This window comes from Leucoraja erinacea, chromosome 38, assembly GCF_028641065.1.
Source record: "Leucoraja erinacea ecotype New England chromosome 38, Leri_hhj_1, whole genome shotgun sequence".
NCBI lineage: Eukaryota > Metazoa > Chordata > Chondrichthyes > Rajiformes > Rajidae > Leucoraja > Leucoraja erinaceus.
Window position 1 is genome coordinate 7,703,888 of NC_073414.1, and position 25,159 is coordinate 7,729,046.

General features: G+C 40.1%; 2 protein-coding genes across 4 annotated transcripts in view; one reads left to right on the forward strand and one right to left on the reverse strand.

Annotated features, from left to right (window-relative positions):
• zc3h4 (zinc finger CCCH-type containing 4) overlaps positions 1–9,851 on the reverse strand; it is a 31,470-nt gene extending 21,619 nt beyond the window's left edge. The window contains 2 exon segments of the mRNA XM_055663521.1: positions 181–412; positions 9,496–9,851. Of these exon segments, the coding sequence (XP_055519496.1) occupies positions 181–412; positions 9,496–9,587 (324 nt within the window). The 5' untranslated portion in view covers positions 9,588–9,851.
• A 5,722-nt stretch (positions 9,852–15,573) lies between these two features.
• Positions 15,574–25,159, forward strand: part of supt5h (SPT5 homolog, DSIF elongation factor subunit) — a 46,065-nt gene continuing 36,479 nt past the window's right edge. For 2 of the 3 annotated variants that reach the window (XM_055663780.1, XM_055663782.1), the window contains exons 1-3: positions 15,574–15,718; positions 22,519–22,619; positions 23,527–23,728. In XM_055663780.1, the coding sequence (XP_055519755.1) occupies positions 22,539–22,619; positions 23,527–23,728 (283 nt within the window). In that variant the 5' untranslated portion in view covers positions 15,574–15,718; positions 22,519–22,538. Of the gene's footprint in view, positions 15,719–20,898; positions 20,923–22,518; positions 22,620–23,526; positions 23,729–25,159 lie in introns of those variants that run through there. The other variant, XM_055663781.1, reaches the window with a different exon arrangement.

The following is a 25,159-nucleotide window of genomic DNA, read 5'->3' on the forward strand; positions in this document are numbered from 1 at the left end:
TGCAGTTCCTTTTTACACATTAAACTGTAAAAATATTGGAGAGGGAGGTTTATACTCCAAAATGATTACATGTATTCACAATTTAATAAGAAACTGGTTTAGTTGGAACAATATGTATCTTTAAAGAACAACCCATTTTGTGGAAATCCAGAGATTTCACTTAGCTTTAGGACTGAGTACCTTATGCTTTGATTTTCTCTTCTTTTTTGCTCGTTTCTTTTCCTTTTCTCTTTCTTTCTTCCTTTTTCTCTTCAACCTACGATGACTTTTGTCCTTATCTTTCTCGTCATCTTCATGATCCCGTTCTTGTTTTTCCGATTTTTCCTTCTTGATTTTCTCTTGAGATTCCTCCTGAACCTCCACTTCCTCACCATCATCTTGCAATTCTCCTTCCTCCAGTTCTCCTTCTTCTCTAGAATATAAAACATGAATAGATGTTAGTATCGTAAATTGATGTGGGGAATCTAAACTCTGAATCAAGCAAAAAGCATACAACAACTGAATAAGATTTTGTGATGCAGAAACCAGCAACTACAAATGTATGAAAAATGACAAAGTAACTCAGCGGGTCAAGCAGATCCCTGGAGTACACGGATAGGTGATGTGAATTCTAACAAGAACCCAACTCTGTCACATTCAGTAACCTCCTAATAGAGTTTCAAAATAAATCGAAGATTATATTTGAAACAAAATAATTCCCCTTTTTCAAATAAACTATGTTTTCACAGTGATGCTAACCCCTTCTACAAGACCCTGGAAACTTCAGATAGTCAAAAGAGTCAAGAGTGTTTATTTGTTATATAGAAACATAAAATTGGGTGCAGGAGTAAACTCTTCGGCCCCTTCAAGCCTTACCACCAGCATAACAGGTCTGTCATCCAACTCAGTATCCCGTACCTGCCTTCTCTCATAATAGAGAGAAAAGCCACAAGGGCCACATCTAATAAAAATTAAATATAGCCAATGAACTGGCCTCGACTACCCTGTGCAAAAGAGTTCCAGAGAAAAACCTTGTGTGAAAAAGTTAGTTTCTCGGTTTTAAAGGATTTCCCCCTTATCAATGACCAGTGATATTATCAAATTGGAAGAAGCTGTTCCTGTACAGGTCTGGTACTCAGTAGAAAACATAATAGCAGAAAAAGGGTGGTGTGGGTCCTTGACCGTCAATATTTAAAAATGAAAAACCTTAAGTCCTTTGTTTAATTGGTGTTTGTAGTGTTCAATGACCAGATATTTGTTGGGAAGAAGCTGTTCCTGTACCTGGAGTGAAATGAGAGCATGGCCAGGGTGGTGTGGGTCCTTGATGAGTGTTTAAAAAAGTGTTGTTTTTTTTAACAGCACCTTCCATAGATCCTATTCCTGGCGGAGAGGTCAGTACCCATGATGGACCGGGCAGTGTCCATCACGTTTTGTAATCTCCTTCAATCCTGGGTGTTTGAGTTGCTGAACAATTGCCGTGATGGAACCAGTCAATGTGCTCTCATAGTATCTTAAAGTATCTTTATTAGGTACTTTACGTAACAAAGGTACTCACTAATGAGAGTCTATGAAATTTAATTGCTGCTGACCAAGTTGGTCAACATTACTGACCAAGTTGCACAACATTAAATATGAAAAACGAGTTTCCCACGAATGGCCTCAATTTAAGTCCTCTACTTTTGTGAAAAGGCTGCGCCCTTTCATGCCTGCCAGTATACCATTGGGCAAAAGAGAACACTTATCCTTTTCTCATTGTTTGCTTACATTAATTCAAATGAAATTTTAATTTATCATAAAAGGTCTCAAATTTGAAAGGTTAATGCTGTTCCACAGGCACCTCCTGACCAGCTGAGTGTTTCTAAGATGTTCTGTTCCAATTTCAGATTTACAGTGTGTGCAGTTTTCTTTGATATTCATTCATTGAAAGATACTTCCAATTAACTTTTTTTTGCACGTGGAAAGGCATTTGATTCAATTTGAGCCTGTAAAACCTAGTTGCATAATTTGTGCATGATATACTTTACGGGTATTTTATGTCTCAACTGTAGCTTCACTTGGATGCAGATGAAACCCAAACTTCATGAAAACAGAGGTCAATTGTAGGGTGCTAAGCTATTTCCTGGCTGAAGTGAATGAGTTTAGCTGGAGATTGAAAATGATGGTTTGCAGCATGGAGGTAATTTGATAACCACTAAAACAACCTCAACTGACTCATATGAGGACACAAGAGACTGGAAACAAGTATAACAAACACACAGTGCTGGAGAAACTCAGCTAGTCAGACAGTCGGATGGAGTTTTGTATGGATCATGTATTGTATATATTTTTCTAGAATAAAGTATATTTTGAAATATTTTTTTTTAAAGCCTACAAGGAAGGGAATGGACAGGTGACGTTTCAGGATTCGGAATCTGGTTCGCTTAAGGTAATTCATCTCAGCAAAGTTACGGTCGAAATATTTAAATTAACTTCAGTCTCCATAAATGGAAGGAGAACAGGTCTAGGATTCAACCTTAAAAGACTACCCTGTGCAAATTGCGATTTTTTTTGATGAGGACCAAGGTCAACTAAACTGTTAACATCACAAATCTTGGTACACCCACTCTGAAGAAAACTCATCAGATAGCAATCCAAAGATTGGATTCTAGTACAAATTAGTAATTTTAGGTGGGAGAAAATCTAACAACTCAAATGCTGATTTGACATTCATGACTGGTAATGCAATTACATTTCAATGAACAAATTAAAGTGGTAACATGATTGAATTCTAGAACTTAAATAATGAACTACAAAGGCATGTCTTTCTGCTCTTAAAAGCAAACATGATTGAAGATTTGTTTGTGTAAATAATGGTTTTTAATGTCGGGGTTCAAAAGTCAACCAGCACGTTCATTATATTTTATTTTGGATGGAATGTTTAGGGTCATGCAGAACAGAACATAAACAGCCTCTTTGGTCTATTATCTCCATACTGAGCATCAAACTCTTATTTTTCGAATCCCAAATTTATCCACCAGCATTCTGATCAGCTCCCCACGTCTTTCTTCTGCTAACCGCCAATAGCAGAAAGTTAACTAACTGACCAGTACATTTTTGGCATTTGGAGCCAACTGAAGTAACCAGGTGGTCACAGGGAGAACATGCAAACTCCACATGGACAGCATCAAGGTCAGGATTGAACCCAGGCCGATGGAGCTGCAAGGCAGCATCGCCATTTGATGCACCAATGTGCCTCCCACCTCCAAGTTTCAATTCACATTGCATTGATAAAATATGCTAAATAAACAAATAACCTTAAAATAATGTTACAAATTATAATAAAATCCCCAGGTGAGCAAGATATTAAAAAAAAACACATTCACAAGTAAAAGCTTAGTTATAATCCTGAGTTTGCGAAGTATAATTACAATGTTACAACAAGCATAACTGAGTTGGAAAAAACACCACTCACACATGTAATTGCTCCTGATTATTAACAGAAAGCACTTTGGGAAGAGTAGCCACATGGACAATTAGTGAAAATGGGTTGCCAGCATTGTCCTCCCTCTCTATCAGCTATTGTGCCTCATTGGAACCTGTTGAACTCCTTAACGGAACCCATTGCATTAAAAGAGGAGACATCAGAATGTCATTTGTCTTGCAACATCCATATATGCATAACAAGTACAATTAATGACCTTGAGTAATACTTGTCACTTGATCCCTTTACACCTGTTCAAGCAATTAAAATCTGCCTACATTGGCAGGTAGAATGGCCATTCTTACTGATTGTGTTAGGGTAATAATACTTGAAGATTTACACCACATATGGCCGACTTGTTTTTACAAACAGACCAAGCTTCTCTCCCACTGACCAAGTTGAGTCAATCTTTATACAAGATTTTATCTCTTTTTGCTGTTAGAATGTGAATATGATGCTGTTTCTGTACTGATTTTGGATGATCAGCCATGATCAAATTGAATGGCAGTGCTGGCTCGAAGGACCGAATGGCCTACTCCGGCACCTGTTGTCTATGATTCTATATTTCTATTTTATTCATCCCCAAAAGGTACTTACTATGTGCATTGCCTACATTCATGAAAATGTTCACATTAACGTGTATCTATTATTAAATCTACAGATGAGAAAATAATTCATAATACATAATGTGTCTTGTCAAACATATTTCATTGTACCATTGACCCTGTGTTAACCTACATATGACAAATAAAACTGAACTGAACTTTAAGAACTATTAAACTGTTACATATTTAATTTAAGAATTTAAAAACCAAAGGTTTCATGGAGTAATTTTCTCCACATCTATAGATGCTGACTTATACTGGCAAAGTTCCACATGTGCCCAGCTACTGTCCAATATTGAACCGAATGATCATTATTTACACAAGTATAAACTGTACATATCAGTAATTTGTGGTAACACGAGTCAGTCCTTTTCACAGTATTATCCATTCAGGAGAGGAAACCCTGGCTAATCTGTTCCCTCTCTAACCAGTTAAGATTAGCGTAAAACCACAGTGGAAACCTGTCAACCCCGGGCTTTTATTGCTCAGTGCAACAACCAAAATGTGAACATTCAAAGTGATTATAGCACAGCCTACCAAAATTGAGTGAATACTGCAAGGTTAAATGTCTCATAACACCTTGAGATCTCCACATAACTCAGGTTTGCCCTCGCGTAGGTGTCCACTTCTTTACCTCGACATGTGTAACGTCAGCCATCAATGCTCTAACCTCTGGAGTTCTCTCCTGAAATGTTTCCATGTCTCCCTCCTGTTGCTGCTTTAAAGCCTGGCTAAGCTCCTGGTTGCCAATTCCAATGTCTCTCCCTCCGGCACAGTGTCTTTTTTATCTACAAATATGCTTCAGTGAAATGGAATATAAACTTCTCTGAACTGCCATGAACTGTCTTTGGCTGCACTGAGGACTTGGTACTTTTTGCACAAGTATATTGGTTATATTAATTTACTGATTTTTAGTTTATTATATATTATCAGTGAGTATTGTGTTTACGGGCCTGTTATGTTGCTGCAAGTAAGAATGTCATTGTTCCATTGTCTGTACATATGACCAATAAACACTCTTAACTCTTGATCTCTGTGTTTAACTATATTTCAGCACAATACTAAAATAAGTCATCGCTGGTTTTTCAGAGGTTTTGTTCATCATTTATACAAATTACACCTTAAATAGGTACAGGACTTGGGCATCAGCCAACATGAAGATCAGGAAGGTTCACAAAAAAGCTGGAGAAACTCAGCGGGTGCAGCAATTATGGAGCGAAGGAAATAGGCACGTTTCGGGCCGAAACCCTTAAATGAAGAAGGGTTACGGCCCGAGGACTTTGGCATTTCCAGCCAACATAGATGCTCTGCACCCGCTGAATTTTCTCCAGCTTTTTTGTTTGATTTTAGCAGTTTGAGATTTCTGATATTCTTAAACAATGAAGATGGCAATTGACTGGAAATACAAAATAAAATTCCCACTGCAAAGTCCTTTTATTCTCAGTTAAGTGGTCAAACGTGAGTTTTGAGCAAACGCAAAACTCAGATATAAAAGTAGGAAATTAAAGAAATCATGTTTTGCACATTTGATAATCCAAGAGTCAAGCCAAGAGTGTTTTATTGTTATATGTCCTGAAACAGAACAATTAAATTCTTACTTGCAGAATGCACAACAGATATGTAAACAATTGCCAGTTAGGGTGCAATTACAAAGTCTGTCAGAACAAAAATGGAACACTTGATGATTTTCTTGTCTTTCGAGAGAAGATATGTTATATAAAGGGTTAAATATACACGTCATGTGAACACGATGCACTGTACTAATTTCCCTTTCTGTTCAAACAAACTTTGTAATTACATTCACCTGTTGGGACTCCAGAAGAGGTATATTTACACATAAAATAGAAAATGTTAAACGTTGAGTTAAAAGTGAGGAAATAAATAAAACATAAGTTTGAGGGCTGTATGAAACATCTTCCCTCAAATTAAAAGTAAAGAGATTTACAAATATCTGCATGGTGGGTCAGTGGCACAAATGTTACAACAAATTGGTGACATGTTTAACGTTTTGGGTATAGAACAAATGTAAACGTTCTAGATTGTTACTATCTGTCTCAAGAACAATGGTAACTTCAAAGTGAAGCAGCCACAATCCATTCATTCATTTAATTTGGGAATGTAAACCAGTAGTTTAAATGAGTCACAGAATTTAAATTAGTTATTATGTATTCAACATAATGGGAACCCATGATAGACACAAAGTGCTGGAGTAACTCAGCGGGACAGGCAGCACCTCTGGTGAGAAGGAATGGGTGATATTTCGGATCGAGACCCTTCTGAAAACCCTGGAGATGAACACAACTTGAATTTGAAATGTCCATTTAATGGCCAAAATAAATATTCTTAAAGACACTTGTATGAATTTGCTGAATATAAAAAAAACACATCCCAGCAAATTTTATTAAGGGTACATTATGAAATATTAGTGGTATTCCGATTATCAAAAGGTAACTGCAATTTCTACGCAAGCAACCACCAATGATAAAAACTTAATGCCTAAAGTCTTAGAGCAAATTGCAATAAAACATTCAAACACATAAGTAAAGCATGGAGTTTAGCCAAAGCATTTAACAATCTATTCTGGTCAAGCTTACAACGTGTTTTAATTTTTTTTTAAAGGGACTCTTTATAATAGGAAACCACTCAGAGCATGATCTGCTGAAAACAAAGGCAGCATGAGAAATAAAATGCCTCTCGTCCTTAGGATCAGATTGTGACCGTTTAGAACTATATTAGCTCCCCACCCCCTTCACATAGAAACATTTATTCATGATGCAATAGAGCATTGAGTGTTCTCATATAGGGCACTATCCATGTGATAGTTGGCAACCTGTTCCATACTAAACCAAATCTTCACTCCTGATGATTAAATACAGATGAATTTCCAGTAATCATTCTGGACTTCAGCTCTGGCAGATTTTATGTTTTTACTGAAATCCTGTGTTGTCATGCTATTTAAGTGTAGCTGTTGCAGCACTGGGCCTTCTCGATCTGTATGCTGTCTTTACCAAATTAATTACGGGAGAAATGCTATTGTTAGATCATTAAATGTAAAAGTACAATGGATGCACTGTCAAAAATGGTAAAATTAAAATTACACATCTTTTAAATTATTTTGCAATTTTTACATTATGTTTGTACAGCATACGATGCAAGAGCTATTGAAGATATAAGATTAAGGGGTCAGCCATTTAGGACTGAGATGAGGAAAAACTTTTTCACCCAGAGAATTGTGAATCTGGGAAATTCTCTGCCACAGAAGGCCGTGGAGGCCAATTCACTGGATGCTTTCAAGAGTTAGATTTAGCTCTTAAAGCTAAGGGAATCAGGGAATATGGGGAACATCAGTCATGATCATATTGAATAGCAGTGCTGGCTCGAAAGGCCAAATGGCCTACTCCTGCACCTATTTTCTATGTTTCTATTGATCCTGTCTGAAGGACGTATAGCGACCACTGTTGACAAAACCGAGTTATTAATCTGATAAATTATTGGGAACTGCTAAGTACCTATTTGAACACCAAAAGTTTGAGACAAAGCAAGTAAAACTTTTTCCTACTGCACTGTTGAACTATCTTCCAGAACAAAAGAAATGAAAACACAGATAATATATATATATATTTATATGGTCTCAATCAAATTCTGCTCAACTTATACTGTTATATTATACTGCCTAAACAAAATTCAAGAATTTAACAAAATTACACAATGGTAATTTGCAAACATGAACTACATCTTTTTCACTCTTTTTCAAGGTGAACTTAAATGTTTCAAAACACATTGCTAGTTGTTCTCAACATAAGTCTTTTGCTTTGCAAATTTGCATTCTCACAAAAAAACAATGGTGAGATCCCAGTGTTAATAACAAATCCCAAATTTAATGTGTGCTACATTTCTATCGAACAAGTTCATTGTTACTCAATCTAGAATAACTTTCAAGAACATAACATATTGTGGCACATACAAAGATCATGTTAACATTATATATTTTTATCCTTGTTAAAAATAGAATTAACTAACTGTACATAAAAAAACGTATTCAGATCTTTGTGTTTGTACTTACCCCAGAAAATGGAGTCTACTTTTTAAAATAAATTCCTTTGATGACACCTGTTTCAAGACATGTAAATAATTTTGCCAATACCATAGAGTTTGCTGATTTACTCCAGGATATTGATAAAATAACTGTTTTTGTTTATGGGCATTTATAATAAAGGCAGCACTTGTCTATGAATGATCTTTAATTATGAATATATTATCTAAAGTGCATTTGAGTTCATCCTGCAACAGCTCCTTTTGAACCTTGAGTTCTTAGTGTTGTCAACAGGGTAGTGTAACAAAGACCTGCATATAATTGAAAATAGCCTCAAGTCATTTAATTGTTGCGCCAATGATTGGTGTCTGTTAATTGCAAATTATCTTGTTTAAATAGCATTTTTTGTGTATTCACCCCCAAAAGAGGAGCTTGAAACTGTAAGGGTGAAATCTAAAAGTACATTTTTTGTTTCAAGTGGATGTGTAGTGAACTATTACATGTTCACCATCATATTTTATTGAAATCTTAATGTCAACACTGGCATGTTACAGGGAAAATGAGATTCAAAAATGTATAGCAAGGAGGTCAGTTATGCATTGAAGACAAGTGAAAATAATTGAAAGAATTGCAGTTTTGTTTTCTTGAAAAAAAGAATGCTTACAATATCAATGTTTCAAAGTATCGAGTAATGATTGAATGATTGGACAAACAGAAGGTGGTGATTTGCTTGTGGATACTAACACATTTTTTGAAGCCACCAGAATAAATAAAATACATGTTATAATGCTTTTGTAAAAGGGCTAGGTTTTTTAATAGACCATGCATATTTAAAGGTAACGCATCACAAACACATCACAATAGAGGGGATAAAATAAATTATAAATGTTTCTCTTATTTACATGTTACACGGGGACGCTGGGTAAAAAAAAATAATAAAGTTCAAAGGTCACTTGCCGATGTCCTTTAAACAGGTTCCATTTATTGGAGGATTTCGATCGAAAATAAGCATTAATGTAATTAAACTCGAATGCAATAACAGAAACAGGATCTCCTGTTAATAATTCGTCTGCATTAAAGACACATCCACATTGCTCTCTGCCACCCAAGCATGCAAATAGGCCTCAACCCCCTCCCCCTCCTCTCCCTCAATTCATGGTTTATTTTCATATATCAATATATTTTTTTTAAATATCGAGCGAATACTTTTCCAGAGGATTTTTAAATGAGATTAAAAAGAAAAAAATATATATCAATCCAAAGATACATTCCTCTACCTTCCGTTTCCAAGGTTTCCTTTCTCTTTCAGAAAAAACCTTGGTGAATTGTTGTAATTTTTTTTTGGTTGTTGTTGGTTTGTTTTATAAATAAAGATTTAAAATATCGAAATGTAGGATAAAAGGTTGTTTTTACTCGACCTTTCGTCTCCTGACTCAGTAAGGTTGATGTTGTGTTCGTTTTGGGGGGACTGCTTGTTGGAGGAGGTGAGGCTGAGGCTTTCGAGAGACATTTTCTCTCGCTTTGTCTTTCTCTAAATGCTTTTAAATTTACCACCGGGCACAGCAATTAGGCTCTCACTGACTCTAGAGATAGGAAATAAACTGGCTCTGTTGGTACTGTTTAAGCGTTTTGGTATTTTCTCGGTGCTTTTCTGTGCGGATCCGACCCCCGGGTTTCTCTCCATTACACAATGACTGAACAAAACACCTCGACAACATGGCGCCCGGCGACGGCGTGACGCACGGCAGAGAGAGAGAGAGAGAGAGGGAGAAAAAAAATCCCCACTCACGGACGTTGCCGGAACTTGCCGAAGCGTCGCGTCTTCCGACCGGCAGCAGCGGCGTTCCGGACACCCGAAGCTGCACCCGCCGATTGTCTTTGGCACGGAGTTACCCGAACGGCCGCTGCCCGAGTACCCACGGCCCACGTGTTCCTGGCTCTCAGCTGCACCCGCCGATTGTCTTTGGTGCGGGGTTACCCGAATGGCCGCTGCCCGAATGCCCACGTGTTCATCACTCCCGAAAGTAGCCGAAGTTGCACCCGCCGATTGTCTTTGGCACGGAGTTACCCGAATGGCCGCTGCCCGAGTGTCACCTCATTGTACGGAAATGCACGAAGCCGGAGAACGAAAGGTGCCGAGCCCAACGATTGTAGCAACAAGGAACCGCGAATGTGTGGGAAGGAACTAACTGCAAATGCTGGTTTGCACCGAAGATCGACGCAAAATGCTGGAGTAACTCAGCGGACTCCAGCTAAGGTTTACGCACGAACGCCAGCACTTTATGTCCTTTTGAGTCGAGCGATTCAATGAACAGAAAAAGAAGACACAAAGTGCTGGATTAACTCAGCGGGTTAGGTTTCTGGAGAGCAAAGATCCTATAGCGGAGCTGCTATGGGATCTTTGCTGGAGAGCACGGATAGGTGATAGTCTGAAGAAGGGTTTCGGCCCGAAACGTCGCCTATTTCCTTCGCTCCATAGATGCTGCTGCACCCGCTGAGTTTCTTCAGCAATTTTGTGTACCTACGGATAGGTGATATTCGGGTCGGGACCCTTCTTCAGAAACGACCCGAAACGTTGTCCAGCCTCTCTAGCACTTTTTTTTTTAACAAGCATCCTTTTTTTACAAACCAGTATCTACAATTTCTTGTGTCTACGACTGAGTGTCAAAGAATAAGAAAGGATCTTAATAAATGCATCAGTCTGAAGAATAGTCTCGCACTACAATGTCGTCTGCGCTTACCCTCCACAGATGCTGCCTGCCTGACCCGCTGAATTCTTCCAACACCGTGTTTTACTCAAAATTCCAGCATCTGCGTTTTTTTGTGTCTCAAATACTCTCGTTGCTATTTTATAAGAACGTGACATTAAAAAAAGAAAGAGATATATGTAAATTTCAATATCCATAAATATAGCCTGTTCTCTGTTTTAATTTCAGATTTCCAGCATATGCAGCTTTTTCAGGTTGAGCAGCTTCTTTGGGGAGGGTGGGTGGGTGGGGATTGACGTGTCACGGGTCAAGTCAGGACATGGTACAGGCAAAAATTATAGACAGAAGTGCTCTATAACCTTTGGTACAGGGCCGCCTTGATCCTAAACAATTCCAGTCTCTTCCACACACGCTGCTCCACCTGCTGAGTTTCTCCAGCAATTTGTTTTTTTACTCCAGATTCCAGCACCTGCTGTCTCGTGTGTCTGCAGCGTTTTGAACGTGAATTTACTTTATTCTCTGTAGTAGTAATTTTGCATTTCATATATTTTAATCTTCATGTCAGAATAAAAGTACCTGTCTTTATTTCAATGTACTGGTAATACAGAAATATATTAATTCAGTTTTAAATGTGTATTTAAAAGGCTTTTGGCGTGGCCTCCCTCACCTTCAAGGCGTATGTAATTTTACTTAAAAAACATCACTTTTCTGCTTTGTTAGTGGGCAGGTGAGAGAATAGTTAACAGGGAAAATGAGAGGGTGTACAGGATTGCTTTCTTCTTCTTTCGTATGGCATGCGCAGCCTAAAGTTGTTGGACAACTTGTTCTATTTTGTGTACCTTCGATTTTCCAGCATCTGCAGTTCCTTCTTGAACACTTGTCTATTTGATCTTCCGTTTGTGCACAAGTTGATTGTATTAGCCGAAACAGGGCGGATCACTTGAAGGTTGCAATCTTCCACCCCAGGATTGCTTTGAGGGCCGGCAAAGAGTCTGTGGCCGAATCCTCTCCTTCTATCTGGTAAGAATATATGAACTAACATGGAAAACTGGACGAACCATGGAATTAGCCAGACACATAAATTAAAGTTTTTTTTGCCTACTTTTGTATTTCATTGTTTCATTTATAAATTGTTACTTACTACATATCAGTTTTGAAAATCTATGAATAGCAATGCCAATTAAACGAGCAGTCATTCAAATGTCTCTCCTCCCATTGAATACAATGTCATTGATAGACAAAAGTGCTGGAGAAACTCAGCGGGTGTGGCAGCATCTATGGAGCAAATGAAATAGGCAACATTTCGGGCCGAAACCCTTCTTCAGACCGAAACATTGCCTATTTCCTTCGCTCCATAGATGCTGCCGCACGTGCTGAGTTTCTCCAACATTTTTGTCTACCTTTGATTTTCCCGTATCTGCAGTTCCTTCTTGAATACAATGTAATTTCCTGTTTCTTACTACCTTAAGTCCAATGCAAAGCTTGGAGTTTTGTATTCCCTTTAACGGCATTTTACTGTCATTTAAATATATTTTAAAATAGAAGAGGAAAGGCTGAAAATACTTTATTTAAAAAAAAGGTCAGAAAAAGTAATTGGAATAGGTGATAAGCAAGGTAGTCCAATCCAGTTTTTTCTCATCTAATCTCTAAAGACTCTGAAATTAATTGAAGCATCACAACTTGTTCCTGGCTGAGAGGTGCTTTGTTAATAGAGATCAAGAATTAAGCTCTTTAAGAATTAATTAGTGAGTCCTGCTGCTAAATAAAGACATGGCAGGAAACAGTATTAATAACTACTTTTCAGTTAATCTCGGGTGGTTTCATTTTTGACTGAATATCATCACCAAATAGCCATATCAGAAATAATAGGACATAAATGTAAGATAAAACCATTTTAAATCAGGTGTTCAAGATCAAAGGGATGATCTGTAATTTTACAAGACCACAGTTCTCACTTGGGTAACCTAGAATCCAACATTATTATACACTGAATTTTCAATTTTCAGGTAATTTACACTTCTTGTGTTCCTTCCTGCTCCTACGGGTCCACTGAGGTTCTCTCTCCTTTTGTTCACCTTTTCCATTTTGCCCTTCCTAACATATGGAGTGATTTCCCATCCCTAGTTCCATCTGCCCATAATCCAATCATCTATCCACCTGGATTTCTTCTCCCTTTTCCAACCTTTCATTTCCATCTGGTTCCATTATAATTCACTTATCTGGTTTCTCTAATTACCTTCTACCCTGAGCCCTGCAGGGATCTGTCTGCCCACATTTTTGTTTTCATAATCTATTTCCATCTATCATCCACCTACTAGCTTCTGTCTCAAAACTAGACACCATTCCACCAGTTTCTAACCTACCACAGACACGAAATAATGGAGTAACCCAGCGTACCAGGTAGCATCTCTGGAGAAAATGGATAAGTGAAGAAGGGTCCCAACCCGAAACGTGTCTGAAGGACCCTGACCTGAAACGCCACCTGTTCATTTTCTCCATAGATGCCACCTAACCCACTGAGTTACTCTAGCACTTTGTGTCTATATCTGGTATAAACCAGCATCTGCTTTTCCTTTTTTTTAAAATTATATTTTGGTTCCACCTATTGTCTACCAGTCACTGTCTCACCCCTCCCTTTCATCTCTAGACTGGCTATCTTCCCTCTCCACTCAAAGTCCTGATGCAGGGTCTGGATCTGAAACATCAACCATCTCTTTGCCTCCACAGATGCTGCCTGACCTGCTGTTCCTCCAGCACTTTGCTTTTGCTCCAGATTCCAACATCTGTTGTCTCTTGTGTCACTTTATTGTATTGCAACTTATCTCTCCCAAATATCATAAACTGAATGCCAGCTTTGATGCATACTAAAATAAGATTTTCAAATGCACTATCTAGCTTTCCATTAAACTTTTATTTCAACCATTGCCTGCCAATTTGCCAAATTAAAATCCCATCTGTTCGCCACTTCTCTTCAGAATTCGAGATGCTAGTCTTGGCTCAATAGGTGAACTTTATATACTGACAAATTGAATGCCAAATTACAAGCAGTTAAATATTTTGGATTTTATACTTGCAGTGTATATTTAACTAATGTAAACTGTAAAACCATCAAGACAGGAGATTTACAATCAATCAGTTATGTCAAAGAATTATTGATGTGAAATGTTAGTCCACAGATGATGTCTGGTCTGCAAAGATTTTAAACATTTTTTGCAGTCAGTTTTTTGCTTTTGTTTACAGCTAAAACATTTGGATTGGACCCCATAAACAAAAGCTTCCACTACAATGCTTCCATTTCACTGTCACATTTGCAAGGCACTGCAATACTATATTATTTGAAAAAATAAATAAATCATAAATTCAGAAAATACAAAGCCATTTTTCTTTAGTTTCATGACCAATATTTCATGTCCCTCATTACCTGATTACCAAAATAGAATAGATTTTATTTGTTATGACTGCTGATTCTATAATCTTGAATTATGTGAAATTAAGGGTTATGTTATCATGATGATTAAATTATTGGACTGATATCTGGAAATGTGTTCAAAATCCAGAAATGCAGCTGAATAATTCATCAAGTTCATTAAATGGATTGGGAGTAATAAAACTAAAATTATTATCTGTGAAACAACCAAACTCATAAAATCCCATCTGGTTCACAGATATTTGCAGGCAACAAAACCTGCTAATGAAAATTTTAAAAAACTAGAAAACTGAGGTAAAACCAGAAAATGCTGGAAATGCTCAGAAGACACGTCAGCATCTGTGGAAAGATAAATTGTTAAAGTTTCAGGTCTGGGACCTTATCAATTTATTTATTCATGTGTGTATATATTTATATTATGGTATATGGACACATTTATCTGTTTTGTAGTAAATGCCTACTCTGTTCTGTGTGCTGAAGCAAAGCAAGAATTTCATTGTCCTATACAGGGACACATGACAATAAACTCACTTGAACTTGAACTCGTCGGAACAAAGTCTGCTAGCCCCCAGTGTGGTGAATGTGTATGCCCAGATCCAGAGGATTGAAGATGATTCTTAAATACCATTTAGCTCAAGAACCATTAGGACCAAAGATTATAGAAGAGCTATAATCCTCTATGATCTTTGATTAGGACTTTTTGATTAGGACTATGCAATAAGTGGCATCTCACATTTTGAGAACTAATGTATGATACATATTTATTATCCCTTTTATATAAAGCACTTTGGTTTCAACGGGAGTTGATTTAAACGTGCTATATAAATAAAATGTACTTACTTACATAAATGATACTGGGGGAATGGTTGGGGATTGAGAAGTGGAGTGGGTATTCAGCAGAGATGGAACAACGAACAAGGGAGTGATCCCTTGGGAATAGAAACATAGAAATTAGGTGCAGGAGTAGGCCATTCGGCCCTTCGAGCCTGCACCGCCATTCAATATGATCATGGCTGATCATCCAACTCAGTATCCCGTACCTGCCTTCTCTCCATACCCCCTGATCCCCTTAGCCACAAGGGCCACATCTAACTCCCTCTTAAATATAGCCAATGAACTGGCCTCAACTACCCTCTGTGGCAGAGAGTTCCAGAGATTCACCACTCTTTTGATGTCTGGTCTGCAAAGATTTTAAACATTTTTTGCAGTCATAGTTTTTTGCTTTTGGATTGGATTGGATTGGACCCCATAAATGTTGGAAAGGGAGGGTAATAGTTGCATCTCGGTGAAAATTATGTCCTTGGACGTGGCTGATTTTCTGAACCTGGGCCTGGCCAGGTCGCGCGCTGCGCGCCGCCGGGACGGTGCCGGCTGAGCACGTGCACGGGCACGCAGTCTGCGCACGGACGCAGCGACGCGCACGCTTGGCATCGAGCCGCGTTCACGCGAGTTGAGGGCGGTGGAGGTGGCGACGGCGAGGGTTGGACCGGACAGGTTCGGGCTCCGGTGAGTAACCAGCGTCTCCTTTGCCCCGATCGGCGGGCAGTTGTGGTTCACAAGGCCTGCGGTCCACACTCAGGTTGCGTCGCGGTGGAACGGGTCAGCCGCTCTGCCTCAAATTGAGTCCCAGGCTTGGGGACAACGGCTAGGCCGCAGCGCTGCCCCCGGGTTGCCTGCACCATCCCACAACTCAGGCCGGAGCTGCTGTAACCCCCCGGGCGCCTCGTCTGGCCTCTGCTCGGGGCAAGTAGATATTTGCAGCCACCCGAGATGAAACTCCCCAGCTCTGAAGTGATCCATTGATGGAGTGATACAGTCACCTTAGCTGGACTTTTTCAATTTTATTTAAATCCTGGAATTTTCATTCCAAACGTGGGAGTTTAGCTTATTCTGAGACTAAAGTTGGTTTCTTGAACTGGAAATAAGTGGATTATGTTTCAAAAAATGTATTTGTGGCAGATATAATAGCGTGATAATAATAATAAAATACAGTTGGTCGGGTACATGGATAAGAGGTTTAGAGGAATACTAGACAAAGTGAGACCCTTGGGTCCCTGTCACATGGGAGGCCTGGTCTCCCAACACAATATTCCACCACTCACCATAGCCCCCACGGGAATCCTGGTCTCCCATCGCAACCCGTTCCCCAACGCAATATTCCACCACTCACTCGTTCCCCCAACGCAATATTCCACCACTCACCCATAGTCCCCATGGGAGGCATGGTCCCCCAACACAACCCGTTCCCCAACGCAATATTCCACCACTCACCCTTTCCCCCAACGCAATATTCCCCCAACGCAATATTCCACCACTCACCCGTTCCCCCAACGCAATATTCCACCACTCACCCATAGCCCCCACGGGACTCCTGGTCCCCCAACACAACCCATTCACCAATGCAATACTCTGCCACTCACCCATAGCCCCCACGGGAGTCCTGGTCCCCCAACGCAACCCGTTCCCCAACGCAATATTCCACCACTCGCCTGTTTCCCTCAACGCAATATTCCACCACTCGCCCATAGCCTCCAACTGCGCGGCTAATTTCCCCTGATCCCCCAGCACTCAATCCCCCTCCTCCTCACCATCCCTCTTTTCAAACTTTAAAAAAATCCAATTCCCATGCCCTGCCCCTGCCCGTTACAATGTTTCAAATGAGAGGACTCAGTGTCCTGTCTTTGTAACATTGTAATGGGCAGGGGAATTGGATTTTTAGAGTGAAAAGTTAAGTGAAAAGTTAAATTTTTAAAGTGAGTAAGGCGGTCCAAAATTTGTAGTGCTATTGTGTACCGTTTTGGTGTAATTTCAGTCATGATGGACAGACAGGCAGACAAACAAGATGAGAGTTTTAGTAATTTTTAGAGAGATAGATAGAAGATGTATCAAATACGGGTATTTGGGACTGTCTTAGGTGAGGCATTTATGTCGGCATGAAAGAGCTGAATGGCCTGCTTCTGTATAATATACAGAAATTCTCTAATATACAATTATTTATCTTTGCTACCCATCTTCTGTTAAAGTGAGTGTATAATGCTGGAAATTGCAGAACTCTTTTAATCTGCTTTGGGTCCAGATCAAGACTGAAGATGGGTCTCGACCTGAAACGTCACCCATTCTTTCTCTCCAGAGTTGAGTTACTCCGGCTTTTTGTGTCTATCTTCTATATAATGCTGGCCCCCACTTGGGGAATTGTTTGTCATCTACATCAACAAAGTGGATGAGAATATTGAAGGCATCAATAGTACATTTGCTGATGATGTTGCCAGGTCTGGAGGGACTCGGTTATCGGGAGATGTTGGGCAAACTAGAACTTAATACCTTGGAGAATGAGAGATGATCTTACAGGGATAAAATCAAGAGAAACGTTGATAGGGTGAATACATACCCCCCCCCCCCCCCCCCCCCCCCCCCCCCCCCATTTCTGAATCAAGAACAAGATGGCTTAGGTTTAGTGTGAGGGTCCATGCCCCGTGGTGGAGTTCAAACTCAGTCCCGAGGAGGCCTCCAGCTTCAAGATGTTAGGCCGCACGGCCGGAGATGCGAACCAGAAAACAATCGCATCTCCGGCAGGGTAAAAGATTGAAAAATATAAATTCCCCCCCCCTCCCCCCCCCCCCCCCTCCCCCCCTCCCCCACAAAAACGGAGGACATTAAAACAAACTTTCAAAACACACTAAAAATAACGAAAAAACAGACACACTGTTGGCGAGGCTGACAATCGTATGGCGCCCATGGTGGTACACACAAGATGTAGATACTGGGTTCTTGAGCAATTAAACAAATTACTGTGGGATCTCTGGACAGACTGAGTCTGTGGAGGCCCTTCAAGCATAGACTCACCCAAAAAAAGCTATTGCTCGGGGAACTTTGTAGGTCAGGCAGTATCTTTAGCAGTTCTTCAGCCATATTCTTACCCAGACCCGCTACCACAATCCTTCCTCACAAATTGTCATTGCTGTCATTTTGTTCAGTGTGGATACTAGTTCTGTTTCTAGGCCTCCCAGTTGGGTCCCAGCCAGGATCTTGGGTACCTATGTGAATGAAAGAATTGCAGATGCTGGTTTATACCGAAGATGGACACTACGTCAGAGTAACTCAGTGGGTCAGGCAGCGTATCTGGAGAAAAGGAATAGGTGACGTTTCAGGTTGAGACTTTTTTTAGACTGAAGCCAGTCTATACATCCAGTCTGAAGAAGGGTCTCGACCCGAAATGTCCTTTTCTCCAGAGATGCTGCCTGACGAGCAGAGTTGATCCAGCATATTGCGTCTATCTCAGAAAACTGCTCCATTCATCACTGCGCTCACCATTTCCCACTCTGCCATCTACTTTTCCCTTTCTACTGTGCATCGACGTTACCTACAGGCCTTTTCTCAGGTCAATCTGGTGAGTGATCTGACCCACAATGTCATCTGTCCATGTCCCTCCGCAGATGCTGCCTAATCCTCTTAGTTCCTCTAGCTGATTTTTGTTTATCATTTCAGGTAATACCTTACCAGATAAGTTCTTAGTAGTAATTATTGGTTTTGGTTAAATAATTAACTGACACCATTAGTTGTGCTGCACCAGCCATGAGCAGGCCTGGTTATTTTGCACAAAACCATACAGTAGGACAAGCCGACAAAATTATCCACAACCATGATATGCAAATATTCAGGCCACGATTGAACCATGAATTGTCGAAGCACATGCATTACCTTGGAAGTCTCCCGTTTGTCCCATTTTGCTTTGCTGAGGATTCTGTGTTTCCAGCAAATGTGCAGTCAGTTGAAAGCTTGCCACATCATTTGTTACTCCTTTTTTCATGTCTTTCCTCAGTTGAAAGATGTTGGATGGGATTGAATGTTTTCCTGAAAAGTATAATAAATGGAAGGCTATATGGGGAAAAGCTGCAGAATGGGACAAATAGGGTATTATACCTTTAAAATAGCTCACATGGACATAATTGAATGGTCACTTTCTTGGTTTTATGACAAAGCATTAGTGTTAAGATTTTTATGCACGGTGCAAGGGGGAAGGTTCAAGTAGCAAATACCAGCACTCCTAGGGCCAGGTAGCTGAAAGCACAGTGCAGAGCTTGGAAGAGAGTGGAATGATGGGGTACACTTCTAAGCAGGTTTGAAAACAAGAGTAAGAGGAGTAAGGATTGTAGACAATGGAGCAGGCATGATTGTGCACGAGTGAGTGTTGAGATGAGATCAGCAGAGTTTTGGATGACCCGATAATGGCAAAGAGTAGAAGATTTCAGTCCAGATGGAGTAACTTGCAACATTTGGACAAAGAGATGATAAAGTTGTGTGAGGATTTCAGCAAAGGTCACCTGAGGGCAAGATGGAATCTAATAGTCCAATGAAGGTAGAAGTAGTGCGTAGGAAGATACTGCAGATTCTGATAGGCACAAAATTCTGGAGTAACTCAGCGGGATAGGCAGCATTATGGAGAGATGACATTTTGGGTTGAGACCTCTCTTCAGACTGAGTTAGGTGAGGGGATCTAGAGATATCGAAGGGTCGTGGTGAAAACGACAGATTAAAGCAGACAGTGATCACGGACATGTAGAATGGTTCATTGTTGGCCGATGGGAAGATGACAACGAGGAATACAAACAGTAAAATTAATCAGGATAGTAGTGAAACTAGTCGGAGAACTTGCCATGATCGTAACCTCATTCAGGGTCAGTTATAACAGCAACTATGCAAATGGACTCAGGATTTCCATGTGATCTAGTAAAAAGGTCAGATCAGGTCGGGGGGAGTTATGCCCGCCACGGGTACCATGTAATCCCATGCTACCTGCTCCATGGTTGGATAATCGGCGACTAAACCGTCTCTCCCACCTGGTTTGCCAGGTGAGGAGGGGTCTGTGGACCCCCAGCAGGACCAAAAAGGGCGGATGAGCTTCTCGTGAGCCAACGGCCATCCACACTTCAGTAGAAGTTGCAATCACTGTCGTACACAGCATTGGAAGGAATGGTGATAAAGCACACACACCAAAATCCCATCCTTCCAACGGCGGAAGTCCGCAGGAACTGGAGGACAGAGATGTGTGGTGCGTCCGTCACTGTTCCCGTCAGAAACCAGCACCACTGGGTCGCTAATGTTTTCAACGATGATGAATAGTAAAAAGGGTGTGCATGGAATGAAGCAGGCTGTGCTATCATGGTTCTGTGGTTGATATCCTCTCCCAGGTTCTAGACTCGGATGAGGTATGTTCTTAAAGGTATGCCGTGATATTAAGGGTTAACTGATGCCTGAGGTTCATAACTATTCAGAAAGGGAAGATCATATGTATTTACATTGCAATTTGCAAGTCTACAATATATGGGAATATGTTTCAGGTTGGGTAGTACAGGTATATGTGGAGAGAGAAAAACCGTTACCGTTTCCGATTTGAGGTGCTTTGAATTGGAAAAGCAAGAGAATAGGTTATAGAATGAGCAAAAGAATTGACTGTGAGCGGGTGGAGGCCAAAGTGGTCTTGATTGTCGCAGCTGATTTCATTGCTACATAAGATGATAAGGGCGGAGAGAAAATAGATGCTGGGACTAGAGAACTGAGATGCAGGCCACAGTTGCAGGGAATCTGCAACAAAAGATAATGTTGAAATCATTCTGCAGGTGTCAGCATCTGTGGGAAGAGACAAGCAGAGTTCATGTTGCGGCTGGATTAGCCTACATAATAATTGGCAATTTATGATATAAATAAGCAAGGTGCGTAATATGAAATTGATGATTTCAATCTTGAGTTGACTTCGGTATTCATGAAGTATCAATGTGCCAAGGTGGAAAAATAGGTCTGTTACTTGAACTTTCACTGATGTTCACTGACATGGTTAAGGGAATCAAAGAGAGATGTTCCATGGTGGGTTTGTGATTGCCTTTGCAAACTGAACCATAACGTTCCGTAAATAGTTGCCTCTTCTCCAATTTGGCTTCTCCAATATAGGGGAGTATAGGATAGTTATTATCTATACTTTTGATGCTGTCCTATAGTCGTTTTGTTATTAGTTTGATAATTATGTTCATGTTCTCCACTAGCTTGTTTTTATTTTTCTGTTTTCTTTCTACTTATTCATTTTTTGGGATATGGTTTCATTGATGGAGTCAGCATTTATTATTTTTTCCATCAGTACATTGAGAAGGTGGCAATGAGCCACTTCCTTGAGCTTCTGCACTCCTCATTGTGAAGCTTCATTCACAATACTGTTTTAAAGAATGTTCCAGGATTTAGACACAGCGAATGCTAATGATTATATTTCCAAGTCAGCAAAGAGCTTAGACGGGCACAGTGGCGCAGCTGGTATAGCCACCGAATCACAGCGCCAGAGATCCACATTCGATCCTCACCTCGGGTGCTGTCTCAGTGGAGTTTCCAATATCCTGTCATATTTTGCAAATGAGGACTTTTTAAATTGTGTGAATGTAGCTTAAAGGGACTGTGTGTTGGAAGAATTTCTACGTCTCTTTTCAAGTATATTCTGTAAAATAAGCGATCTGGAAAAGGAAGTGTTTTCATTGAATAAGCAAACATTAAGGATAAGCCGGATACCCGGGCCCAACCCCAACCACGGACCCCGACCTCGCTCACTCACCGAAGCATAAAGCAATAAAAACGACAAAATAATCTTAGCTTTTAACAGAGGAACAATGAATACAACTAATTTATACTTTGAAAGAAGTATTTTCTTACCTGGAAGAATCAAAGCTGGAAAAAACAGATGAAATATGTACACAGCTCCACTTCTTCCAGCAATGTTTATGCCGAGTGACCTTTGATGGGCATGCACAGTCGGAATACTGAACTCGCTTATTGGGAAGAACATTGTATCCCAAATTGATTTAAAACCAATTAATTATCTTTTGAGCATAACATTTTAAGAGATAACTGAGCAATGCAGTGTGTTATTGACGGTTAGATTGGCAACATTTTGTTGCATAGTGTCAAGATGTTGAACTAAGTATCACAGTTTCATTCTGCTTTGGTGGTGAAATTTGTTTTTGTATTTTTTAGCTTTTATTTAGTTTGAGTTGTATTGCCAAAATATTTTTCTCAAAAGTGATATTTTGTCTTACCTAAACCAAAATAAATTGGTCATCAAGGTTTTATTATATCCCTTGGTTCTGGTTCAAAGACCATATTTCATGATGATCTGATATATTTATTTTATGAGTGTATACTTAAATGATGTAAATTGTATAAAATAGTCTTCAAATGTCAAGCTTAACTTTTGTATTCAACTCGAATATTGTATGATCCACATTGAAAATTCCAAGTACCCTAACTTAACTGAACACTTTTTATTGCAGTCTTTAACCAAGTTCACAAGATGTCAGACAGTGATGCGAGTAACTTTACTGATGATGAGAGTTCCCGCAGCAGCGAGGAAGAAGAGCAAGAGGAAAATGAGGTACTTGAAATGTAGACCTGTGCAATGGTTTTCCAGCCCTTTCAGCTTTAAAGAACAAGGAACTGGTGTTTAAGAAGGAACTGCAGATGCTGGAAAATCGAAGGTAGACAAAAGTACTGGAGAAACTCAGCGGGTGCAGCAGCATCTATGGAGCGAAGGAAATAGGAGGAGAACTTCTTCAAAGTAGGCATACCTTGAGGAGATTTTGCAGTGGAGTAGACAAAGTGTTTAAGAAGGAACTGCAGATGCTGTTTGGTGGGCCTATGGGCAGATGCTGTTTGATGGGCCTATAAGACACCTATTTCCTTCGCTCCATAGATGCTGCTGCACCCGCTGAGTTTCTCCAGCAAGGAACTAGTTGCTGGTTTATACCAAAGATGGAAGCAAAATGCTAGAGTAACTCAGCCGGTCTGGCAGCATCGCTGGAGAAAATGGATAGATGACATTTCGGGTTGGGACCTTTCTTGCAAGGGGGAACGGGAAATAATTGGGTGTGAAGAGGGGGGATGGGGGCATACAAATCACGGCTGGCAACATGAACTCAGGTGAGGGGGAGTTGTTGGATGGAAGCAGTTGTACGCCCAAAAGAAATACATAGTGATGATTGGTAACGCTTGTTCAGATTCAGATTCAGATTCAATTTTAATTGTCATTGTCAGTGTACAGTACAGAGACAACGAAATGCATTAGACAACGAAATGTTGAAGGTTTGTTTGGTGGGAAGGCTGGGGGGGGGGAGGGCGGTGGCACATGGAGATCAATCTGCCTAGCGGGGAACCCCCTCGCCTGAGGCCATTATTAAATCTTCTCAAACACCAATAAAGATGCAATGGCAACTGTTTCTAGTTACCTTTCATTTTATGAATCTTGATCTCGTCATTAATGTGCATGCTTTTCTGTAACGCAGGAGGAAGAGCGTGCCAGTAGGGCTGGCAGTGAAAAAGCAGAGGTAGAAAGAGAGGTAGAGGAGGCAGAGGAAGCTGATGAGGAGGAAGAGGAGGAGGAGGAAGAGGAGGAGGAGGATGAAGAAGAGGAAGAGTACGATGAGGAGGAAGATGATCGACCCAAAAAGAAACCGCGACATGGCGGGTTCATCTTGGACGAAGCTGGTACGAAACTTAATTCACATTTTTATGTGGCTTTGTACCTGGGTTGCAATTGTTGATTGTTGAATTACATAACTTATTATGAATATTTGCTTGCGGTAGATTTGTAATGATTTACATTGTTAAATCTACCACATTTTCTTGATGAATGAAACATACCTCAGGATTATTTTTTTTTTTGGTGTTTTTTTTTTAATCTCTTGGTGGTTGAATTTTTCTGAAATTAATTGCTAAACTTTCTGAAATTAATTGCATCTTGGAGTACCTCTTTGAAATTAATTTTCTAGAATTTGCACCACTTCCCAATGTGCCTACTTTTGATATTATCGAAATGCTGAAGTGACGTTTAAACTTTTTTCCTGATGTGAACGCGCTGAGATGTAGTACTCAAAATATACTTTGTCCAAGGGAAGGGTAAAGCTGCCAGGAAGTTGCTGTCTGCTACTTTGGATTTCACTATTACCATATAACCATATAACCATATAACAATTACAGCACGGAAACAGGCCATCTCGACCCTTCTAGTCCGTGCCGAACACGTATTCTCCCCTAGTCCCATACACCTGCGTTCAGACCATAACCCTCCATACCTTTCCCGTCCATATAACTATCCAATTTATTTTTAAATGATAAAAACAAACCTGCCTCCACCACCTTCACTGGAAGCTCATTCCACACAGCCACCACTCTCTGAGTAAAGAAGTTCCCCCTCATGTTACCCCTAAACTTCTGTCCCTTAATTCTCAAGTCATGTCCCCTTGTTTGAATCTTCCCTACTCTCAGTGGGAAAAGCTTATCCACGTCAACTCTGTCTATCCCTCTCATCATTTTAAAGACCTCTATCAAGTCCCCACCTTAACCTTCTGCGCTCCAAATAATAAAGCCCTAACTTGTTCAACCTTTCTCTGTAACTTAGTTGCTGAAACCCAGGCAACATTCTAGTCTATTACGACTGCATTTCTGCAGGAAGTGAAATTTCATATGGTCCTTTACAATTTCTTTATAATTTAATGTGGCAAGCAAGTTTGTGCTCTCTGAACAGTCATATAAGATGGCTACGAGCAAGGTTCTGACTAATCACAAAACCATGAGAGTTGATGAAGAGATGCTTGTGATAGAACTTCAGTCTGCTATTCCTGCAGCACTCTGGCAAAGTATTTTCATTTGAAATTGATGCAAATAGTTTTAATTTTGAAAACTTTGGTGCTGGAAATAACTTCTCTCTTACAGTCACTTCAATGAGTGCGTGCAAGATATGACCACCAACATTTTGTCAAAAGATAGTGGATGAGATCTTGCCGATGAGGTTCCTCTGCCTTGAATTACCCTGAAATGTGGACCCCCCCCCTCATGCTTGTGCTTGCTTTGGAAGGGCTAGACTTGGTGGGTCAAAGTTAGGGGAAGCCTTGCCCTTAAAAGCTGACAAAAAGGCCT